The sequence below is a fragment of the Falco naumanni genome, chromosome 14 (assembly GCF_017639655.2).
Source record: "Falco naumanni isolate bFalNau1 chromosome 14, bFalNau1.pat, whole genome shotgun sequence".
NCBI classification, from domain to species: domain Eukaryota; kingdom Metazoa; phylum Chordata; class Aves; order Falconiformes; family Falconidae; genus Falco; species Falco naumanni.
In genome coordinates this window covers 13,252,206-13,275,533 of record NC_054067.1, presented here as the reverse complement: position 1 = coordinate 13,275,533, position 23,328 = coordinate 13,252,206, and the positions used below count along the sequence as shown (strand labels likewise).

Here is a 23,328-nt window from a genome sequence, read left to right as displayed (position 1 = left end):
TCCTGCACACCTTTGTGCTGAGGGGGAGGCAGGGGGGGATGGGAGGCTTCTGGCCGCTGCAGCCCAGCCAGCTCACACCCAGGGTGTTTCAACATCTCCTCTGTCATAGCCTGTCTCATTACTGAGGCAACTTCTCTGGTTCACAAGTGTTAATTGAATTACTCTTAATGCAAAGATCTTCAGCTCCAGCGCTGGTTCCTGCTCGGCTGTTGGAGCTGGATTAGTTGCTCCTGTCTGACGCTGTCTCCCACGGAGGCGTTTTGGCGCTCTGATCCAGCCACCTCGCGGGCTGCTTTTGATAAGTGAAGTAGGTTGAGTCTTTTCAAGTTTCCCTTTTCAGGATTTTCTTCCAGCTCTCAGATAACTTCTGTCTCTCTTATTTGCATTATCTTTAATTTTCAACAGCCTTTTAAAAGATAAGGTACCAGGTGGGGAGGCGGGAAGTGAGCAGCAGGGTCTCAGTTATCTCAAAGGCACCAAGGTAAATAAAATTGCCTCGTGCTTTTGCAGGCCCTCTTCTCACTCTCACTGCCTTGTGCCCTGTCAAGGGGATGCTGTGGGATCCCCCTGAACTGGGGATGCAGGAACATTTGTGCAAAATGCAAGAATTCAGGGATTCCTCCTTTCCGTGAAATAATCCTATCAGATAAACACCATATTTCTGCCTCACGGACTGAACTGCCTTCCCATCATATACCTGTGGGGACACCAAATCTGAGTGGCACACAGGGGCGATGAAGCTGAATGATGTCTCCTAAGGAAGAACACTTTATAGGAGCTTGATGATCAGTAACAGGAGAGACAAACCTGCCGCAGTCAGGGCAGGAGGTAGCTGTGTCCCTCTGACTCAGGAACAGTTTTAGTCCCATTTTTTCTTGACCCCTCTCACATTGACAGTCCCTCTAGTTAAAGGCAAACCTGCAGATCTAGTCTGTGTTTATGAGCAATTTTTTAGTGATGTTACCCCATAGGCAGTGGGAACCCCACTTCAGTTTTTGGGCTTCCCGTAGCCTTGATCCACCCCCTGGCAAGCTCTACTGGCAGCAGCCACCATTCTTTGTGGCCAGTCCAGTCCATAGGGCCCTGAGGAGATGTGACAGTCAGTAAGGACATTTACAAATCAATATGGAAACAAGTGGAGAAGCAGCTGCTGGCCTGACGCAGTGGCAGGAGGGGTGCTCCTGCTCCCTGCCCAGTGTCCTGCACGCAGGGGGGATGAGCAAAGCAGCCGATCCCAGGGCTTCCCTGCACCAAACACAGCCCAAGCCCATTGTCACCACCAAATCCCTCCTCCTTTCTCCAAAAAATGTTCTTGAGGCCTCCTATGCTGCTGAAACATGGAATGCAACAGGGAGCTGCCCCTGCCCAGCGGCAGGACAGCCCAGAGTCCCCTGCCCGCTGCTGCCCATGGTCCCAGTGCCAGGGCAGGCTGTCACAGGTGGTGGCATGCTCACCGAAGGCAATATGAGCCCCTTGCATGGGGGAAAGCTCATTTCGGCCCTTCCAGAAGTGATGGGGAGACCTGGAGGCAGCTGGCCTGCCCCACCTGCATGAATCCCCTCTCTCTTTTCAGGATCCATCCCAGGACAGTGAGCGGAGGCTTCCTGCAGGGGCTGGGGACATGCCAGGGACGCCGCCGCGGCTGGTGAGGGTGACAGCGCGGAGGACGGAGGCACCAGCCAGTGTCTGCAGCCTGGTGCTCAGCTCTCACAGCACACTGCCCCAGGTGAGCCTCCGTGCGCCCCACGCCATGTCCCACCCTGCCAGCCCAGCCAGTGGCTGGCACTGAGGGGACAGCACCGGGGCCGTGTGCCTGTAGCACTGCAGGGACGGTGCTAGGGAGGCAGTTTCCTCCCCTGGGGCTGAAAGTGTTTCCTCATGGCTACTGTGGTGATGCTCAGGCTAGAAAATCTAGCTGTCACCTGTGCCAGGGGCTGGACAACACCAAAATCATCCCCTTGCATTAGCATCTACCATGGCCCAGTGTCAGCCCTCAGGGCTTGGAGGGCAGGTGGATATGATACAGAAATAAAGAGGCTGCGTGGAGCTGGAAATCCTCCCAGCCCCATCCCTCTCACCCCCAGCACTGGCACACTCCCACATTGCAGATTTCAGTATTTTTTTCTCTGAGCTCTTAAATGGCAGGTCCATTCCTCAGCGTACCAGTAGCTTTCTGTGCTGTCTTATTTACTTGGAAACACTGTTTATTTGGATGTGCATTGTAAATCTCAGCTTCCTCCTGGTGCATTGTTTGAGCTACGCATTTGAGGGGAGTTTTAGGGGTGAGCAAATGCCAAAATGCACTTTTGGGGGGGATGAAGTGGCCAGGATGGATGGAGCTCACTGCAGATTTAAAATGATATGGAAGTGTTGTTTTCCTTGGGGTAGTTTAAAATAATGCTTGTTTGCTAAGTCAAGGTCTTCTTCCAAAATATTCTAAATACAAAAATTGCACTGCTTCTTTTCTCCTTTTTAAATGTTTCCCTTCTTATTCTGGACTGCAATAAAATGGGTAACACCCCATTTTTTTTTCCCTTGCTGTTGAATTTCTCCTTTTCCTCTTGCTACTTCTCTACAATTTCATTCACCAAATCTTTACCCGTTTTAGAAGGGCAGGGTGGTGGTTTTCTGAACACAACAGGAGGATGAGCTCGGCTGCCAGTCTCCGCTCACCAGTGGGAGGGAACCACGACCGCAGATGGGGGAGTCATAGGGCAAAACCCACGAGGGGTGAGAGCCCGATCAGTCAGGAACAGCCAGATTTTAAGGGATTTTCTTCCTAACTGTCCCAAGCTGTGGAGTGCAGCTGCTCTTGCATCCAGCCCCAAATGTCTGGCTGAGTTGGATGTCTCCTTTAGCAGCAGCCACCTAGCTTTGATTTTAAGCCTTCATGTGATGGGGAATCTGCTGTGTCCCTATCCTGGCTGGCCTGATGGTTATTTATCCTTCCCATTAAAAATCTGCACTTTACTGTTAGCCTGGATTTCTCTCGCTTTAGCTCCCAGCCCCAGGAAATTTTGCTGGCTTTGTTTGCTAGGATAAAGGACCGTGGCAATCAGAAATGTTCCCAACATGTAGGTATTTATAGATGCGTCTAAGTTCCCTCTTAACTTTCCCTTAGATAAACTAAACAGATTGGCTTCTTCACTCACTCAGTGTGAGGCAGGTTGTTCGAGCCCTGAAATAATTCCTGTCATTCTTTTCTGAAGCTTTTTTTACTTTCAGCCTCCTCCTTTCTTCGCCTGTGTTGGTACGGGTCAGGAGACGGTCCTTGGTGCCAGGCACTGGTGCTTTCAGGGTCACCCATCTGTGGGGACTGCAGCTGCCAGCCTGGAGCAAGGGGTCACTGCCCGAGAGGGAGGGGGCAGTGGGGACCTGGGTGGGCAGGACAGGGCTCTAGGGGGGCTGTGCTCTGGCAGGGCTCTCATCTGCAGCCTCTTGCATCCCAGAGGATGGCCACTTCACAGCCTGGCTGCAAGCAGAGCAGGGACCTGGAGGGGAAAAAACACTGGGATGGTAGTGTTCAGTGCTGAGCTTAGCCATGGCCACTCGGCTTTCTGTGGAGACCCAGCAAGTTCCCTGGAAACTGGGACCAAGCAGTGCTGGAGAGCTGCAGGCTCGAGCGTTGCTCCTCTGTGGCAGCCCCTGTGCTGGGATATGGGGGCCTTGACATGGTGGTAAGCCTCTTCCCCAAGATGCCATATTGCTCGCTGTGCACAGGCCTTGCCCCAGCAGAGCAGGAGCATTCCCAGCACTCCCCCGTGTCAGCAATCCGGACCATGACACAGGATCAGCTGTGCCTGGGGGCAGGCTGTGCGTGGTACCACAGCGTGGGCCCTTTGCATCCCTCACTTCTGCTTGAAGGCACTGAGGACACCTCAGCGCCTGCCCAGCATCACCTCCCATGTTGGCTGTCAACAGCCCCAGCGTGCAGGACAGCACCTACACATCCAGCTCCTGCCCACCTCCACAGTGACTTCTTGCTCCCCAGCCTTTGGTGCCTGCTTTTTGTCACGGGCATTTCCAAAGTGGGTTTCAGGAAAACACTTCAGGTGGCAAATGGCACTTGGAAGAACTAGGGAAGGTTTTATAATAGGTGATATTTAACGCTAGGGCAGGAGGGCACCAGCTGCAGGGCAGAGCAGCTTCCCCCAGCGACCGGGGCTTTAGCTGACACCGTGCCACTGATAAAGGGCAAGATGATGAACTGGCTTGTCCTGCCTGAAGTAAGTGCAATTCTCTCATTGCATCCATCAGTGTAAATAAGTTTTCTGTTGTCCTGGCATTGTCCTCTCCCCTACCTGCAGCTCTCCCCGGTGGTGATAGCAGAGCAAAAGCCACCATAACCTACTTTAGCCAGGAAGACACATGAGAAATAAATTGCCTCTCTGCACAAATGGTTCCAGGAACAGGAAATTTTCTGTCTGCTGGCTAGGATGTGTGCGCACTCCAACTAGCCCTGCACTGTGCAAATGGCTGCTGCAACGGAAGTGGGACCGGTAAATACAGCAGCAATATGTGCTTCCTGATGGCGAGGATTAGTGGGCTGAAACCATCCCTCTATGGGAAAGTGGATGTTCAGCTTTCAACAGGGCAAAAGCAAAGGGACTCAGCCAGCTGAAATGCCCTGTTGAGGCAGTCAGAGGCACAATCCTGCCTGAGCTCTGCTGTCTGTGGGGTTATATTTGATGAATCTTCCATTTCAACCTTTCCCCAAGCCCCATGGTTGCATTAGCAGGGCTGCTCAGAGCTTGTGTGCATCTGCAGCACGAAGACCCATGAGGATGCTCCTGTGGCCAGTGCCACTCACCTGCACTCACAGGCTGGCAGGAAGGCTGCTTCTCTCAGGAAACGCTGTTCTCATCCTCCTCGTGGGGAGCAGAGAGCAGCCAGCTGTGAAGACAAATGAAAGAGGAACAATGTCGCTGATGAGGAGAAACTCCGCGCCTGCAAGGGAGCTCTGCTCTTCCCCTGCCACCCTCTCCTGCCTCCCAGTGTGGCTCTGCAGCCACTCTGACTTCATGCCTGTCATCACGCCAGTGCCGTGCCACCCCTCCCACGGTCGCCTACCCGTGCATCCCTCCTGCCTGCCAAGGGTTTCATTGCCCGATGCCAACACCACACCACAGCTCTGTCCTTGCTCAGCCCAACAGCTGACACTGAGCAATGGCAGGTCTTAACGTGATGGAGAGAGCGAGTGAGACTGCTTCAAAGGACAGACATTCCGTGCATGCTCCGAAATTACCTGTGAATGGGAAACCTCATTGGTGGGGGTGCTGCCACTCCCACAGGCTGTGGATGCATGGATGCTACTAAGCATGCCCACCTTGTGCCAGGTGCCAGCTGTGCTTTAGCCCTGCTGGGCTGAGGCCAAAAACGTCCCCTTCCCTCCTTGCATGCCAGGGAGGGGACAGCCTAGCTCTGCAGAAACACCCTGGCAGAGTGTTAGAAGCTCTCCCTGCTGCACCTGCTGCTGAAGAAGATGCATCTGTCTGCCCTATAACCCACAGCTCAAGTGCCAAAAAGGTTTGTGGAGCTCCCCAGGGGATTAGGCTGAGAAAGGCAGGCTGTGCCGCCAGCGTGGCGACCGGCTGTCTGCTTCCTCTGTCCTTCCCTCAAGTGCTTTTTCCTTTTTCCCGATTTGCCTTTGGCCAAAGAGAAGGGCATTCCCGTACTCTGCGCCTTTTCCTGGCAGGAGCAGCTCTGGGCATTCGCAGCAGGTCAGGATGAGACCAGCATGTGGCAGATGCTGTGGCCGCAGAAATGCACACTGTCATCTACCCCCTTCCCCCTCCCCTGGCTGCAGCTCTACCGCTCTTCATTTTTTCTGCAAGGTGTGTGAGAGGGGAAGCACCAAGTAGCTGTTTGCTATTGCAAGGAACATCAGGGAAATTAAGCAGGTCCCTGATGCAGGTGGATGTCTGACAATGCATGCAGCCCCCCCTGAGAAGCCCCCTGTGCTTGGTTGTACTTACCCTGCTGTCCCCACCATCCCGTGTCCTCTCCATAGGCTGGCTGGGCAGGCAGCTGAAGCCATTGCTGCAGGCCAGGCTTGCCACTGCTTTATCTCAGCTCAAGCCCAGCAGCATCAGCCCTGTGACCCCAAAATCCTGGGAAGGGGCTAATGCTCAAGCAATGGGAGCAGAGGAGCAACCATCTCCAGGAGGGGCCCCCCTCCTCGTTGCATCTCCATGCATCTTTGAGAGCATGTTTAATTTTAGGGGAAGCAGAGAAGAAAAGCAGCAACCCACAGCCCAGAGGCCCCAGCTGCTGCCCTAGTGTCACTTGAGCCACTTTGTGCCTGGAGGTTACTTCAGAGCTCTGCATTCAGATGCTCTCCAGCAGTTTTGTAATGCGACATTGCAGACACAGGCTCAAAAGCTGAAGTGCTGAAGCCAAGAGGATGTCTGTCTGCAGTAACACGCTCAGACTGAACCATACCTCAGCCCTGCATAGCACAGACACCTGGCCGGGTGGCTGGCTACCTGTGTCCCAAGGATGCTGCTGCTCAAAGGGGGGTCAGCATAGGCTGTGTCAGTAAGAACTGTCACTTCAGTGGACGTTTTGGGGTTGAATGGCCTCAGCTTTACTATAGGCTTTTGCTATTCCTGCTGCAGACATAAATAAGGAGATGCTTAGACCTCAGTTCTCTCAGCTCAATATACAGCTTCAGCAAAGGACGGAGAAGTCAGTAGAGCCACCAAGCTGTCAAACCAAAGGCTCATGCGTGGGTGACTTTCTGTCTAAAACCAGCAGCAAAAGGAAGATCCTTGGCAGACCGCAAGGCTTTTCTGGCTGTGCAGCATGGAAAAGCCTTGCCAGACACAGGGCTGTTGGTCTGTCCATTCATCCAAGTCATCATCATGGTTTTGAGGTTATTTTGTGATAGTGCGAGTGCATGCTGCGCTCCCCGTGCAGTGGCGGAATGGGGACAGTGAGGAGGAAGCTTTGGGGAGCATCCCACAGATGGCCATGCTCCAGAGACATCCAGATGAGCCTGGAGTCCATCCATCCTCCCACCAGACTCATGCTGCAGCTTCATTTCCCTCCATCTAGTGCACGTGTCTGCCCATCCCCAGGGCGGTGAAGCTGCTGGGGCAACTCACACACTGAGATACACGCCGATGGTTTTCATGCATAGCTCTGAGAGCAAGAACCGAGACCATTCACAGGCATCTCAGCAAGACAGGGACTGAACAGGGGCCAGCCCCATCAGTGCCTTGACCAGGAGCTTCATGAGCTGCTGCGCTGTCTCCACTGGGTCTCTGTCCGCTTTGCTATCAAGTCTCCAAAATGAGCTGGTGCAGCCTCAGTGCAACAGCTGCACAGCAGCACCCCGGTCCTTCCTTTCCTGCTTTGCCTTGTCAGGTGACAGACCACATTCCTGCTGCAATTGAAGTGGAGCATTGGAGCTCATCTCCCATCACACCAACCAGCCAAAGGCTCTGGAAGTGCAGAGCCTCCATGCTCACAGCACAGGATGTGCCACCCAAACCTCCACCCATCCATGTTCCACTCCTTCTTGCAGGGGATGCTAAGGACAATTCTCCTGGGTGTGTTTCTGCAAAACAAACAGGTTCTCCTCACTGTTTTTTAAAGGAACAAACCAAGCTTGAAGGCAGAGCCTGGCAGGCCAGCTGCTTTCTATCTGGAGCGATGGAGCTGGGGTAGCGTTGCTGCATCTTAATGGCATCAGGCTGGACGGAAATCAGGATTCTGGTGGCAAAGGCAATACCGGCACTGTTATAAATAGACCAGCCACAATAACTGCTCATGAAGGTTTTTAGTCTTTAGGATTTGGAGGATCAGTATCAAGCTATGCTGAGAGATCCATTATCCACCGCATTGATAGAAGCTAGGGGAATTGCAGGGGAAGGAGGACAGTGGATGAGTGCAGGTTTGGAAATCGTCCCTCTTGTGAAACCGAGTGTGAGCCCTTTGAAAGGTGTTCTCTGCTGCATGCTGCCTCCTCTTGCTTTGCTGTGCCTGCTCTGGGGGGTTAGACCGTGCATGGCTGTCACAGTGCAAGCGTTTCAAGCTGACCTTGTGCCCTGCTGCAGGAAGGGAGGGTTGGCTCCAGGGCATCACCTGCCAGAGCCCTGCAGCCTGTGGGTACAAAGCACCTTGCAGAAGTCTCGCTGGCATTGCACCTAAAAATTATTCCAAGTGTTGAAACTCAGGCAAAGGCCACCTGCGATTCATGGCCTAGATAGCTCTCAGGGCTGGCACCACTCAGGCACACCAGCATCTGTGCCCAAAGCACTGGCATGAAGAGCAGCATGCCTGGCCTGCATCACTTGCACAGCCTCACAACCAGCTTCCCACCTGCACGTGTCCAGGAAACATGGCAATGTCCTATCAGGCTGTCGCCCCTTTTAAAGGCATATTTTTAGCCCAGATCATTTCACAGCCCGTGCTACAGCAGACTGCGGGAGGAGCTGTGGCAGAGCAAGTGAGGGGGCACTGCTTGCGATGCAGCAGGGAGACCTACCCCGGTCCTGGAGCTGGATTCATTGCTGATGCTGGGCGCAAGCTCTGCCCACTGCTTCGTGGCACGTGCCGCACCGCTAGTTGCCCTCTGTGCAGTGGCAGATTTTGCATAGCTGCATCTCATGGGGTGTTTTCACGGGGTGGGGGTTTGGAAGCTGTGGAGCTCTGCTGCTGTGGAAGCACCCCCACGTTACCACTCTGGTTCAGAAGAAGAGTGTGGTGATGAAACAGTGCTCCCAGCTGCCTGCTCTCACCGACCGTGGCTGGGTGGCGGAGCTCATGGCCTGGCTGCCTTTGGGGCGGCACTCAGCCCAGCTCCTCGCCCTGGCTCCTGTGGACGCACAGTCCCTGGGACCCGACCATCCCACGGCCAAACCAAGTCCTGAAGCCAGGGTGAGGGAAGCAGCATCCCTCAACGTCACCGGTCACCCAGGACTTGCGTTGCTAGTGTGTCACTCGTGAGGAACACGCGTACGGGCGTGCCTGTGCCTCGGGAATACTGCCTCACCCCCCGGCTGCGACCCAGTTCGATGGTCACCTCGGAGCTGCCCAAACGGTGGCGTCTTCTCCTGGCGTGCTGGCAGCAGAGGGGACGGGCGGGTGGCGACAGGGCGCCTTTAAGAGAGGCCCGTGAGCCGGCTGCGGCCCCGTGGCACGGGCGCTGATTGGCCGAGCGGGCGGCAGGCGGGCTGGGGGCGGGGCCAGCCATTCAGAAATTTCCGAGCAGCACTTTCTCCCTTAAAGGGGACAGGGCAGTGGTGGCAGGGAGCGTCAGGGCCAGCCGGGCATTCGCCTCCCGCCCACCGCGGATGCCTAGGGCTCCCAGGGACAGCAGCGTTCGTTTTTCTCCCCGAGGTTGGGCAGGTTCCCACACCGGGAAGTGTGTCCTGGGGCAGCACAGCCCAGACGAGGCACCAGTATCCCCACAAGCTGCTGGCTGGGGGCAGTGGGAGCTGCTGAATGGGCTTTGCTCCGTCTGGAATGGGCAGATTGGAGCAGGGCTGGCCAGGTGAAAGAGAGAAAGTGTGGACCCACAGATCTCCCCTGCTTGCCCCCCATGCAGGGTGGGAATAATCGGGGAAAGGGCATCTCTGGGTCCTGGATGTGGGGCAAGGTTCCTCTGGGCAGGTCTGTGCTGCCCAGGGCAGCCCCAGATCTGAGCAGAGAGGTGCTGAGCCCTTGCAGCACTTTCAGGGCCACATCTTGGCTCACTTCAAGGATGGGACTGGTTCCTGCAGGGGTGACTCCCAGTAGGGAGCCCTTGAGAGCCAACTCGTGGGACTTTGTGGCCCCAAGGTCATGTCAGCTTAGGCAGAGCCAGCCAGGAGACCTCTGACAGCCTTGTACAGCACAAGGGGGGTGGGGGGGTGGGGGGTGTTGCTGCTACTAAGTCTGAGTGTGTAAGCAGACCCAGGGACAGCTTGGGACTAGTGAAAGATACGGGGAAACAGGATGTCTAGTGGGGTCACACTAGGCACAGCAGCTGGAGATCGAGGTACAGGACAAAAAAACATCAACCTATTCTCTTAAAGACATGAGACTTCGAAAAACCTCTCTCTGACTCTGGCTTAGAGCAGTGAAGTTGTGCCCCGCTTATGTTTTCAAACTTTCCCTCTGTTCCATCAGGCTGGAAATGTCCTTTTTCCTAAAGTGCACACAAGGACTGGGCACCCATAGACCACAAGACCTGGCAGTGCTGTCATGGCCATGTCCCCCTTGTGCCCAGGGAGGTGCCGTGGGAAGGCAGCCCACAGCCAGCCCGCACTTCAGGTGTTCCAGCACAAGGCAGAGCTGCTCTGCCGGGTGATGGGGAGAGCGGCTACAGGCATTGTGAGACTGTCAGGAAATCTATAAAGGCTGCTTCCGTTGATTGCTATTAAATAGGGCCTCCAGGCTCTCCTTTACAGACAGACAGGGAGCCTGGGCTCTGCTGTAGGGACCTGCCACAGGTCTCCATCGCTCCTCTCTCCTTGCTAGCACAGCCATGGAAGACATTTAGTTGGCCATAATTTAAATTGCAGAAAGTGGCTGGTGGTGTTTATTGAAGCCCCTCACACTGTTGCCGCCAGAAGTGAGGATATAGGAACTGCGTAGTGGCACTGGGCAACGTATCAGGGATCATTAGTAGAATGAAAATGGTTTTGCCCTAGAGGAGAATAATTTGTTTGGCAATTGCCCTGAGAGTGCTGAGAGCTATCGGTCCCTTGGTATGCCTGGTTATTATTATCCCAGCTGCACATTTCCCAGTGTGAATCGCTGCTGGTGGCAGGTAGGAACAGTCTCAGCAGGAGGTGTTTGTTATTCTGCCCCTTCCCACTCACCCGTGACTGCGCAAACACTTCAGTGTTCACAGGATCCACGGACCCTGTTTGCCCTCTAGCTGTGCAGCCAGCTCTGCAGAGCATCTGTTCAAGTTCCATTTGACAAGCCACAGCCACAGCAAATTCCAAATCCCTGCTGGATGGGGTCTGTGGTGGTGCTAAGGAACCAACTGATGGTCTAGAGCCAAGTTCAGTTGGTTCCTTCCCTTTGCTACTCATCTCCCTGTGGCATGCTTCCCACCCACCCCGCCACTTACCTCCTGGCGCTCCTCAGTCCCTGTTCTCAGCTGAGCAGCTGCCGACCCTGCTGCCTCCCCTGCGCTTCAGACCTTGAGTAGCTTTTTTGCAGGTGATTGTGGTCAAGAAAGGTACCTTCCTCACACAACACTGTGTCCCCCTCCTCCTCCTGCAGCACTACAAAGGTGACACCTTCCCCATCTGCGCTCAGGCTTAGCGCTAGCGCGTGACTTTGGTTCCCCTGGCAGGACGCAGCTACCACTTCGGCTAAAGGCAAGGAGCAGCATGATAGCACTTATGTGACCATCATCTCTGCAAAGAGCTGGCTGCCTTCAGCCTGCCCCATCTTCTGCTCCTAGAAAGGTTTTAGGTGCAACAAACCTCCAGCTCCTGGACCCTCACACTTGCCTTCCTTTTCCCGTAGGACTTCATGTGAGAGGAAGAAAGTGGCAACAGGGGCTGAAATGCCGGCAATAGCAGATAAAACCTAGCTCTGTGCTGCCTTCATGCCATGTAAATAGCACTGTCTCTGCAGATTTCTGGACGCTTTGCTGAAATTAGGACCTGAAAAAAGAGCAGCTGCAAAAGCTGAACTTAAATAAGACGGGCAGGCTTCTGGTAGGAAGAGGGTAGAGGATGACAGAGCTCTTGGTTTCCTTAAAGCACTTCCCTCCATGAAGGCTCCTGCCTGGAAATCAGTTCCCAAGTCCTATAGTTCTGTTCAATGCCCATGTGGCTGGGGCAAGATGCCCACAGCTGTCTGAAGGTGCTGGGCACTGCACCTGCCCTGCCAGATCCAGGTCTGGGCACCCCAGTGCAGGTGCCTGTGCTGGTTTTGGCTCCAGTAGGGCCACTCCCAGTAGCCAAAACTGCTACTCACTGAAGCAAGCTGGAGAAGTGCAGGGTGTGGATGCCCCTGGCCAGCCAGCCCTGACCTCCTCTTGGGCTCACTAATGTGTCCCAAGCCCCATGCAGTGGTAGGGAGTGTTGCAAGCAGGTGGCAGCAACCAGGTGTTTTTTTCCTTTTAATTTGGGCTAGCAGGAGGCACATGGAGCTCACTACAAATGAGTAGGAATTAACCAATTCTCAGGGCAGCTAAAATGGGACATGCAGGTTTTGAGGAGGGGAGCTGCAAGTGGGCAGGGAAGAACTTCATCAGAGATACAGTGTCTGAGGTTCAAGGCCCCTCCATTTGCAGGCAGCGATGAGGCACCAACACGTAAGAGAGCTAGGGAAAGCAGCAGCAGCTTTTAGATTGTGGAGCTGTCCCTGAGTTTGCGAGCTGGCAGGCAGAGTGGGACGGAGGCAGCGATGCTGGTGCTCCGGGGCTGGCAGAGAAGGTGTTTTCCATGTGGAGATGCCTGTTGCATGCACGACTGCCCCATCTGCGGGGCTGCTGGAGACTGAGCAGGGAGAGGACCAGACACCTTCCTTGTGGAGGACGCACTCCAGTCTGCCATGGTGGGGAAAAAAAAATAATCAAATGCTTCTCTTAATTGTTTACTCAGCTCCTTATTAAAGCATTTTTCTCTAACAAGTCTTGTCCTTTGCTTTTGCACTTCCCCCCTAAGTGAATGCCCATGTCCCTGCCTGCCCCCACCACAGGACTGAGTGAAAGGAGATGTCTGCAGCAGGGCAGGTGCAAGCAGTTGGGGTTACAAACTGCATATGCCCTTGCCCAGTGCTCTCCTCCCACCCAAGTCAGCCGCTTCCAGGCACAGGTCTCCTGCCTGATCATGGACTCAAAGATGGCTTTGGCTGGAGGCTCACAGTAGCAGAGGGGGGCTCATTGACTGGGTGGTCAGTGGGGCTCTGCATGCTGCATCGTCCTTGCGGCCAAACCATGCCATGCTGGTAGAACTGCAGTGGGAGGGAGGTTTGCAGCTGGGCTGGAGCACTAATTAGTTATGGTTTTGTTACAGGTTCTGGGCACATCTTGTTAATGAAGTGACTCAGATTTCGGAGGTGCTGCAGGGTGGGGAAATGGTGGGTAGCCAAGATGGACTTCATGTCTTTTTGCTGTCATGCAGGAGACACTGACTGCCTGTTTCTGTAAGGCTTATTGCTCTGCTTTGCTGCAGCAATCCCCTACCTTAGCTTCATCCCTGCCCCGGTCCCTCCCCTCATTCGCACCTCTGCCCCCACTGCTGCAAGATGCCCTCTTTGCCTGGGTGACATTCCCCCAGCTCCCTGGTCCACTCTGGCTGTTGGAGGAGGTAGAGCATCTCCCCAGAGCACAAGGCTCATCAGCCCAGCATCCTCCTGCAGGGCCAGCACTGTGTGCTCTGGGAGATGGCACAAGGAGCAGCAGAAAATGTGAAGATGAGCCTAATATCTTAAAGCCTGAAGTGTAAAGTTCTCTGTTCGTGCCAGCACTGCGTGCTTTCCTTCCATGCACACAAACACAGGTTTTCATTGATTAAAATAACCGAACAAGCTTGCTTTGCATGCAGGCATCCAATCCTTCCTTGCCTTAGCAAGCTCCTGGGGTCTGCAGCATCCTGTAGCACTGAGCTCTGCAGGGTAGAAGTACTTTCTTACATGCAGCCGTTCGTCTTGCTGTGTCTCTGGGTCTTTGGGTCAGCGCCACAGTGCAGCCGGGTCCCATAACAGTGATCACCATGGGAGCCCCTGGGAGCAGCAGGGTGAGGTTTACCAGCAGAGCTGTTTCCCAGGGCTCAGCAGCAGTGCTGTGCTCAGCCACTCGAGGCCAGCGTGGTGGGGACAGGCTTTCTAGACTTGCTTGTCCAGGAACATTATGACTGTCTTAAGCTTGCAGCTGGGGAAATTTCAGTGTCATGTTCTGAGCCACAACACGGCTCCATGGCATTAAGCATGGATTAGCACATGATCATGATTAGCACATCTATCCTGTGACCGAGGTAACCTGAGAGCCCAGACGCAATGAAGCGCAGGCAGTGCTGGAGAGGACAGGCTCTGCACCACACGGTGGGGGCCGTGGGGCTTGGGGACAACATGGATCCTAATTATGGGGTGTCTTTTGCCCCCTCCTCTTCACCCAGAAGCAACCATTTCACTTGACTGGGAGCAAACACTGCAGGAGCACCTCTGTTTGCAGTGGTCAAGTGCAGAAGTAATTTTGTATTGCAGTTTAAAGAGCTAAAAGAAACAAGGAGTGGAAACAGGCATTGTCTGTCACCATGAGCTTCCTTCTCCTGCAGCCCTGCTTGTGAGCAGGGCCATACTGCACCGGCTGCACGAGGCCAGTAGGAAGGAGCTTATGGATCTTGTAGCCTGAGCTGTGGTGTTGAATCACCACGTCCTGTGGCTCACCTTGCAGCCCCCTCCTGCTTCTGCCTCATTCCTTTACCTGTATCCCGCAGGAGACGTATTGTGCATCTTTCATTGCTTTTCTACATATTTATGTACCATTTCTTGAAATAATTCTTCACTCGCCCTAGTGTTTATTACAACTCTTAAGCATTAGAAGGCTGGTATCAGGTTCTAATTGGTCAGATGTGGGGGTTTTGTAATGGTTTTTCTTTCTACCCTTCCAGTTTGTCTGGGTGACTCTCTAAGGAACTTCTTCCAGCCTGGCACTCCTGTGCGAGAGGTGAAGGGCTGCCTGAGCTGCGCTGTGAGCAGTGCCCTTGCCCTGCCGCACCAGCAGACGTTTCTGCTCTGCTTTCACCACCCCTTGAAGGCGGTAGTTGGAAAGCCCAGCAAAGGCCCTTGGGGTTCCAACACCCCCAATGCACCGTGGCTCCCTGGGCAATGGCAGCATCTCCAGGGTGCCGTGACTGGAGTGCGCAGTAACATTTCCAGCAGAGCGGGGTGAGAGCTGATGCTGGGATGCAACAGAGATGTTGCTGCCGGGCTAGTGACCGTGGTTCAGGTCTGGAAAAAATATTTCATACTCCAGCATGGACCACGGCTCGAGCAATGCGAACCCGCCTTGGTGTCAACCACAGAGCCGCCAGGGCTGCCCAGCGCCGTGCTGGGGCTGGAGGAACGGAGCTGCACGAGAGCTGCCGGGTGCGTCTGGGGACGGGGAGGGGGCGAGGGCAGCCGCAGGTGATGCCCGGGGCTGTGGAGCAGCCGGGTTGCTCCCTCCGGGGCTGCCGGGGGGCAGCGGGGGCAGCGCGGGCGCCCCCCGGGCCCGCTGCTCGCAGGCGGGGTTCGGACGCGCTGCCCGGCCCGGTGGGGGTACGCGGGGCCGCGGCGCGGGGCGAGCCGGGCCCCCCACCCCCGCGCGCATCGCCGGGGCGGGGCGGGGCGCGGGGGCTCCGCGGGCGCGGATTGGCCGCCGGGGGGGGGCGGGGGGAGGCGGGGGATGCCTCGCGCCGCCGCAGGTGCCGCGCTCCGCGCTCCCGAGCCGCGCCGGACCGGGCTGAGCCGCCCCATGCAGCGGAGCGGGGCGGAACCGCGGCCCCGCGCCCCGCGCCGGGAGCGGCCCCGGGACTGAGCGGCGCTGCGGGCGATGCCGCGGCGCGCCCCCGCGGAGGGCACCGCGCTGTAACACCCCCCGCCCCTTCCTCCTCCTCCCGCCCCCGCCCGCGGGGCCGGGGGTGCCGAGCGGGCGAGGAGGCGGCAGGCGCGCCTTGCGCGGGGCGGGGGCCGCTGCCGTCCCCCGAGCATCCCTCCCTGCCTCCCTCCCTCCCTCCCTCCCTCCCTCCGCGCCGCCTCCCTCCCTCCCTCCCTGCCGGCTCTATGGTGTGAGGGCAGCGATGCACAAGCACCACCACTGCTGCAAGTGCCCCGAGTGCTACGAGGTGACGCGGATGGCGGCCCTGCGGCGCATGGAGCCCCCCTCCTACGGCGAGTGGCAACACGAGCAGTACGGCTACGGCGGGTATGGCTCGCAGACCCTGCCCGCGCCCGGGGGGGCCGCGCCCGCCGCCCGCGGCAAGGCCAAGCTGGGGCCCCCCGCCCGCGACCCCGCCGCGCTGAAGCCGCCGCCGCCGCCGGGGAAGAGCGCGCCCAAGGTGAACGGCAGCGGCCCGGGCTGGTGGCCCGAGTGCACGTGTTCGAGCCGCGACTGGTACGAGCAGGTACGGGCCAGCCCCGGGCAGCCGCTCCCCGGCGCGGACGGGATGGGACGGGGCGGCCGGCCGGTGGGGGGGAACCCGGTAAGAGTGGCGGGGTCGCGGCAGGGTGCGGTGTCACCCCTGGGGTGGCCGGGGTCCGTGCTGGCATTGCTGGGGCTGGCGCCGGTGTTGTTGCGGTTGGTCGTCATCGTTGCTGGCGTTGCCCACCGGCATCCCTTAGGTTGCCATCGTTGTTGCCTGGGCTAGCCGCCACGGTGCTGCCCAGCCTAAGAGCGCTGCATCGGAGCAGCCTGCACGGGGCCAAGCGGGGACAGCTGGGTCTTGCTCAGCACGAGGCGGGCATCGGGTGCGATGTTTTTCGGGCACCCCACCCGAGGTTCTCGCCGCTTATGATGCCGTTGCCTGAAATCCCAGCAGCATCCCGTCATACCGTGTTCAGCAAGCGTGGGGAGTGCTGCCCACCGGGCAGCCTCGTGGGCTCGCGGTGCCGCTGCCAGCGCTCCCAAACGAGCACCTGCTCTCCGTTGAGTTGTGGTTTCCTTGCTCTGCTGCTACATCCCTGCTCCCCGAGATTATTACGTAACCCTGCTCTGGTCGCTGGCGTGCTGTGTGCATTCTGCCCCATTTCACTGCCTCCATTTCTTCCCACACATGTTCATTTTAGTAGTGTTCTTCTCCAGGACCCATCCTTGGCTGTGTCTCTCTTTCTCCTCTAAATGGAGGGACCGGTCTTGTTTTGAACCCACAACCCAGCTTAGAAAATGGTTGGATCTGTTTGCAAAGCATTAAAATGGAGGCTAGACCCTGCCTGAAAAACATTTTACCCTGCTTTAGAGAAAGGGATTTCAATTTGCTGCTTCTGCTTCTTTCATTCATTATCTTCAAACCTCACATGATTTCTTATTGATCCTTCTAATTATTATTTCAAGATGCTGTAGCAGGCAGACACACAGGAATCAATGGGAATTCTCTCCTCCTTTCCCCTCGGAAAACACAACCCTCTTCTTCCCTTCCCCTGTTTTTTCTTCATTACTGTCTCAGTCTGTAGCTCTGGTTGAAATAATTAGATTCGAAGCTGATACACCCAGATGATGTTTACAGAAAGCACCCAAAAACCTAGCCACCTTCCTATCAGCCTGGTCCTGTTTTCTGTCTCTTTCTCTGCCACTCTTTGCATCGAAATCAGCCTCAGTGTTTCTCTCGCCTGCTGATTCCTGGCAAGCATTCTTCCATCTTTCCTTCGTTCTTTCCTTCCCTCCATCCACAGCAGCAAGCTCAGGGAGCTGAGTAGGTGCAGGGAATTGAAGCATGTCTGCTCCTTCCTTTCCACTCCTGCTTGCATGAAAGGTCCGGCCCAGGGTTCCTGGTAAGACGATTGCAAGCAGGCTGGGAAGGAAGTGATGCCAGCTGCATTGCTACCGTGGCAGGCTGGGCAGGGGAGCCTTTCATGTTTTTGCAGTGGTGGAAGAGAAATCATTGTCTCTTTGTGGTGCTGCCACGGAGCCCTGGGGCTTGGGCTGCTCTGAAAGTCCACGTTGGGAATCTCAGCTCAGCCTCAGCCTTAGCCTTTCAGAAAAAGGAGGGGGGGGGGGGGGGGAATCAAAAGCTTGTCGTGGCATTGCAAGCAACAGAGGATGCCAGTGTGTGAGGCTACGTGAGCATAGCGGGGTCTGCATGTAGAATATGACGTGTGTGGTATGTGCACTGCCTGTATCAGAGCAGGCTGATTGCTCCCTGGTGTGTAGCAAATGTATGCAATGAGTAAAGCTTTGCAGCAAATACCTCAGTAATGCTTCCCTTCTGATCCAAGGGTGCAAAGTGCCTGAGCTGTTTGGAATCCATGTTCTCACCAGTCCAGTGGTGGGCAGAGGGACAAAGGGTGGTAAAATGGAAACAGCTGGCCACGGCTTCTGCCCAGGCAGATGGGTTTGGCTCTGGGAGGCTGGGATATGTCGGACTCTGGGGTAGATTTGGCTGGATGCTGTGGGTGCAACGCTGGTTGTCTTTGCAGGAGCTGAGCAGGCAGCCTCTGTGTCCTCAAGAGCCTCGGCTAGAGGCAAAGCTGCCATTTTTCAGGGCTGCCCCTTTAAATGAGCTCCCTGTCCCTGGAAGCACTTCCAGCAGTAGAGGTGGGAAGGGGTGTGCGGGCCAGGAGACTTCCCCAGGAAAGCAGTGATCTGTTCACGTCCTGGGGAGCTTCACCACCTCTCATTTAAGCCTTTTTTTCTCCCTTGCTTCTTCATGCAAGCAGAGGAGAGCACGCACTGCCTGCGCGTACTGGTGCAGCCGCGTGCATGTGTACTCTGACATCGGAAACGTGCTTGGAGTTGCATATGGTCGCGTATGTTCTCTGACATCATGTGTACTCACAGACCCTGCGCGCAGCTCCGTGGCATGTGAGACATGCCCACACGTGCTGCCCAACACACAGCATGGTCCCAAATCAACCTGCATCTCCTCCCACCTCCGGTGCCCTGGCGCTTCTCTCCTCCTGCTTCTTCCCTTCTCTAGGACACAAATTAGCTTGCTCAGGCAATGCCAGTAACTGAGATCCCCTAATCCTGAGCAGTGGGATGGAGGAAATCTCTGACTGGGTTTCTCATTTCTTTTTGCTTTGCTTTTCTTCTCCCCTCTGAGATATCTTCCATTTCCTCTCCCTTATCTGTCCATGTTGCCTGTTCATTAGTCCCTGCTCCCTGCACTTGCTGTCATTGCTGTCCTCCATTGTTCCCATTGCTGTCCCTCCAGCTGGCCCTGCACCCTCCTCATCCTCCCTCACTTGCTGGTGGGGGACTCTAGTCCTCCCCTGCCAGACTGAGGTGAGAAGAGGACTCCCGGTTTTGGGGGAGGAACGGCAGCACGATCCAGGGACGCATCCCTGATGCACAGCACCAGAAGAGCAGAGCGCTCAAACCCCTCCTCTCCCCCGCACAGTGACGCCCACGGGCTCTCAGGAGAGGAGTGCTGAGCTGCCTGGCTGTGCTGAGCCCCTTCTCCAGCGCTTGTCCCTGCGCTGAGGGTCCAGCAGCAGTCGGCACCTTTTCCTCCGGCAGGGAAATCCAGCCCTGTGGCTTAGTTCACCCGGAGGTCCCTGGTGCTGAGTATGGTGGCCAGAGCACGGCCCTCTAATGGGACTTGCGAGGCTGTCACCAATGTTTTCGTGTGCATTTGGGGTGGCAGGGGCACGGGCACCTCCTCTCGATGCCAGGGAAGGGGCCCAGGGCAGTGCAGCTCCGTGGCACGTGGTTGGGAAGTGCCCTCTGCTCCTGGGCTGCTTGACCAGAAATGGGATGTCCTGCTGTCTCCCCCTCCTGCAGCCCACTGCTCCCTCTTGGGGGTCCAGGAGGATGCAGAGGGGGGTTAGAGCAGCATCACAACGAGCCCCTCATCACCTGCAAGTGCCTGGAGCATGCCAGGCTTTTGTGCCCCAACCCTGGGCACAGGGTGACATGTCTTAGCAAAAGTACCAGCCTTCGCCAAGCCTTGGGATGCTGCTTGATCTGGGGCTCCTGGCTTTTGGGGTGGTGAGGGGAGGAAGGAGCCTTGGAGAGGCCGTGGGGGTCCAGGCTGGGTTTCTGAGTCATGGGCAGGCACGGCTGGAAGGAAGGAGGGAGAGCACCGAGGGGGCAGGCGGGAAGCCAAACGCGGGTTGCTTCGTGGGAAATGGCTGAAGCCCCAGATGTTCCCTGGGGAGGTGCGAGGGAGGGTGAGAGGAACAGGGGACACGGAGGCAGTGGAGGTGGTGAGGTTGGCAGGGTGATGTTGCTATGGCTACTCCTGTGCTATTCATAGAAGAAATTAGCTAAATCTTTGCACTGAAAGGTGGAGGAGGAGAGAGGAGGAAGGCGTTCTCCACGTTTGGAGGGAAGGAGAGAAGCCAAAACAGGAAGGGGGTGAAGTTTTCCTCCTTTGCTCTGTGCCTGTGCTGTGGAGGGGCATTTGGGGGAAGCATCTCTGCCTGACCTGCCCGGTGCTGGCAGGGCATGGGAGGACATGGGCAGAGAGGAGCTGCCCCGTGGGAAAGCACACACCCCACCACCCCCCCCGAGCATCCACACAGAGCCCTGCGTGGCAGGATGAGCTCTGTATCGTGCCAGGAGCACAGGAGACATCCTTTTAATTAAAGACAGCCAATCTGTGAAAGGTATTTTTGGCAACCTAAATGTGGATACAACTGTAGTGAAACTTGCCCTTCATGTCTGGCTCTGTTGCTGAATGCAGTGCTTTCTGTTCCTGACCCCATCCCTCTGCTTGGCCCCTGCTCTGCGGTTGTCGGTGGTCCCCCGCCCTCCCTGCACCTCCAGCATCTCTTCCAGAGTGTCCTCCCACCAGCTGGAGTCCCAGGAGGGTCTTCCCTCTCCACCACTCCTCATCACACTCCACTCCCTAGTTGTGAGAGTTTGATTCCAATCCCACAGACCTGTTTGTCACCTCCTCACTCATGATGTGTAAATCTGCATGTCTGTTCCTAATATATCTCCCTCCATCTGATTTCACCTCTCAGCTTGTTTCTTGGGCATCTCCGTCTGGTGATCCTGCTGTCATCACCCAGTTGAGTTGCTATAACCAGGCACTGAACTGCTCTCCTTCCCCCAAACGCAGCCTCACACCCGCCCTCAGCCCTTTGCCCTGTGGACCTGGAAGGCAGCTGATACTTCTGATGATCTTGACCTTCCTTTCCTGCTGCTTAGGTGGAACCAAGGCACAGTTAATGCTCTATAAGGTTATTCCTCCTCCCTGTGCGTCTCCTGGGAAAATTTACGCCTTAACACCCAGATGCCGGATGAGCTCGTTCCCCTCCCCCACCCCGGAGCATCCTATGTCCTATTGTCACCCATCCCCTGGACTGGCTGAGGAGGGTCAGATGTTCTCAGTGCTCCTTCCCAAAACATACAGAGTTCATTCAGGAGCAGGCAGCTGAGGACATTTGTCTCCTTTATTCACCTGTAAGACTCTTCCTGCTTCCCTTGAGCACGAGTCCCTCAAGACAGAGGTGGTGCACTTGTACTTGCTGACCCTTCCAACACATTCCATTTTTACAGTAAGGGATAACGCTGGAATTAGAGAGGGAAGTTGAAGAACTGAGTTTAGCTCCTCTCTGGCTGGATTACCGACTGCTGTCTGCCAGCCAGCCCAGGTGCACAGGCTGCAGCCCCACGGCTGCACCCCGCTGCTGGTTTTGGGGTGTTGAGCTGCCAGAGGGACCCTGGGAGCAGCACAGGGAGAGGCATTGGAGCTGGTGTCCAAACTGGCCATAGCAGGGATTTAGCTGCCGCTGTAAAGGCAGCGTCTGAAGCCACATAGGTAGGAGAGACCCCATCAGTGCTACATGTGGAAGAGGAGGTAAGAACTGCTGAAAACAGGAGGATACTACCCTGCCACATTGCCGGAGGAGGAGGAGAGTGTGTTGGTGAGGCAGCCAGGGCCAAGCACAGGCAGGTTTCAGCAGGGATGTAGCCAATGTGGAGGAGGTAGCTCCTCGTGAAGAACCTGGGGGTGGCAGGAAGACCTTCAGCCTCCACCATGGCAGCACCTGCCCTCGTCCCTGCTGGAGGGATGCTTCCCACGCCCCCATGGCTCTGCTTTCCACCTGACTTTTCCTCTATGGCTTTGCGTGTTATATGGGTGTGACCTGCCTGAGCCCAGTCCTGACCAGTGCCAGAGATTCAGTGGGGATCTGCTGGCTGTCCTCAGTGTGTGCTAAAGGGAGGAGGGTCCCACAGGGAGGTGCGTGAGAGGGAAACCCAGGGGATGGCCTTATCAGGGGTCCTGTCTGGGTACCCTGAGTGTGGAGGTAGGTGGAAGCGAAGGAGAAGCTGTTGCTGTCCCTGGAGAGCTGCTCGTTTGGATGAGCCTCTTGGTGCGTCGTATGCTGTGATGGGAGGAGAGGAACTTCCACTCCTTCCTTAGCTGCAAATGCTCATTTAGAGGGAGGAAATCATTGAGACTAATCAGGCCGTAATCAGCCACGACCATGGCTATGTGCCAGCTGCCCAGGGCGCACAGCTCCATGCAGGATGCTCTCTGAGGGCACCACGGTCCCTGGGTCCCAGGGGAGAGCAGGTCCAGTACCGGTGTGCGCTGGGGCACAAGGAGCTCAGTGTGGTTGGGGCATGGGGGCTCTGCCTGCCATCCCAGAGCCCACGCGCTGGCAGGAGGGACAATGCATCTCTGGCTCAGCTCTGCAGCTGTGATTCGGGAATGGGCGTAACCCTCCCTGTACGGTCCTGCCAGCGCTGCGGGTGCAATGGGCTGTGCTAATGCTTGCAGCTGGTTTTAACACATGCAAAGATGTGATGATACAGGGATCCCACAAGGGCCCTCATCGCCAATCCAACAATACGCTGTGAACATATACCAGGGACTTGGAGATGAAGACTTTTAATACAGCATTGAACAAGTTCAGAATACCTGAATTTGAAATGAAGTTCACAATTTAGCCTGCCCAAGCTCACTTGGATAGGGCTTGCTGAAGGAGTGCTCAGAGAGTGTAATTATTTTTGGGGACACGTGGTGCATCAGAGCACCCTGGACCAGACCCTAAATACCCTTTTGTCACCTTTGTATTATCTGAAATTCAGTTTGAGGCTCTGTTGGTGGATCTTGGTTTGCTTTTGTTCCACAGAAACATGTTTCTTAACATTTCGTAACTAAGTGTGTGCTGGAATTTACTGAATAGAAGAAAACAGGGTACTTGAATCCCAGGGACAAAGAAATCCCTGTCTCTTATTCACTCTTTTTTTTTTTTCTCCCCCCCCCCCCGTATGTATGTATTTTTTGGGAGTGGGGGGTGGGAAGCACTTGAGTCTTTCAGATGATAATAACTTTTCCTGTGAAAAAAGGAATTGAGGCAATTTTATTTGGTACCGTCAGGTCAGGAGGAAGCTACCGGAGCCCAGCACCTCTGCAAATTGGGTCACTTATTTTAGTGGCCTGAGCCTGGAACAGGATGTCTGACTTTCAAGTATGAACATGCTGGCCTTAATGGTTTCTAAATGGAAACTTAGACTCCACAGAGCTTCTGTTTGGGGAAGCTTTCTTCTTTCCCCGCTGAGTGAAGGCTTTTTCCAGTCTCTATTTAAGCTTACTCTTAAAAAAAAAAAAAAAAAAAAAAACAAAAAAAAAAACCAAGCACCAAAACAAAGATTAAACCCTCAGTAGCTGCTTGTGTTCACATTACGTTTTGGGCACTTCAGTGGCTCTGCCAAAGATCCTTGTGACCAGGGGCCTTTCAAGTGCTGTGTTCCCTGTTTCCGGATGGCCACGGTGC

General features: G+C 55.7%; 1 protein-coding gene across 12 annotated transcripts in view; it reads left to right on the top strand.

Moving 5' to 3' along the window:
- The window catches only part of DLG3 (discs large MAGUK scaffold protein 3), an 80,454-nt gene that overhangs the window by 10,587 nt on the left and 46,539 nt on the right, over positions 1 to 23,328 (top strand). For 7 of the 12 annotated variants that reach the window (XR_005830889.1, XR_005830888.1, XM_040614079.1 and 4 more), the window contains exon 4: positions 1,574 to 1,726. Coding sequence is in view for 10 of the 12 variants with exons in the window: in XM_040614079.1 (XP_040470013.1) it covers positions 1,574 to 1,726 (153 nt within the window). In the remaining 2 variants the exon portion in view is untranslated. Of the gene's footprint in view, positions 1 to 1,573; positions 1,727 to 15,734; positions 16,062 to 23,328 lie in introns of those variants that run through there. The other 5 variants (XM_040614085.1, XM_040614083.1, XM_040614084.1 and 2 more) reach the window with 1 other exon arrangement.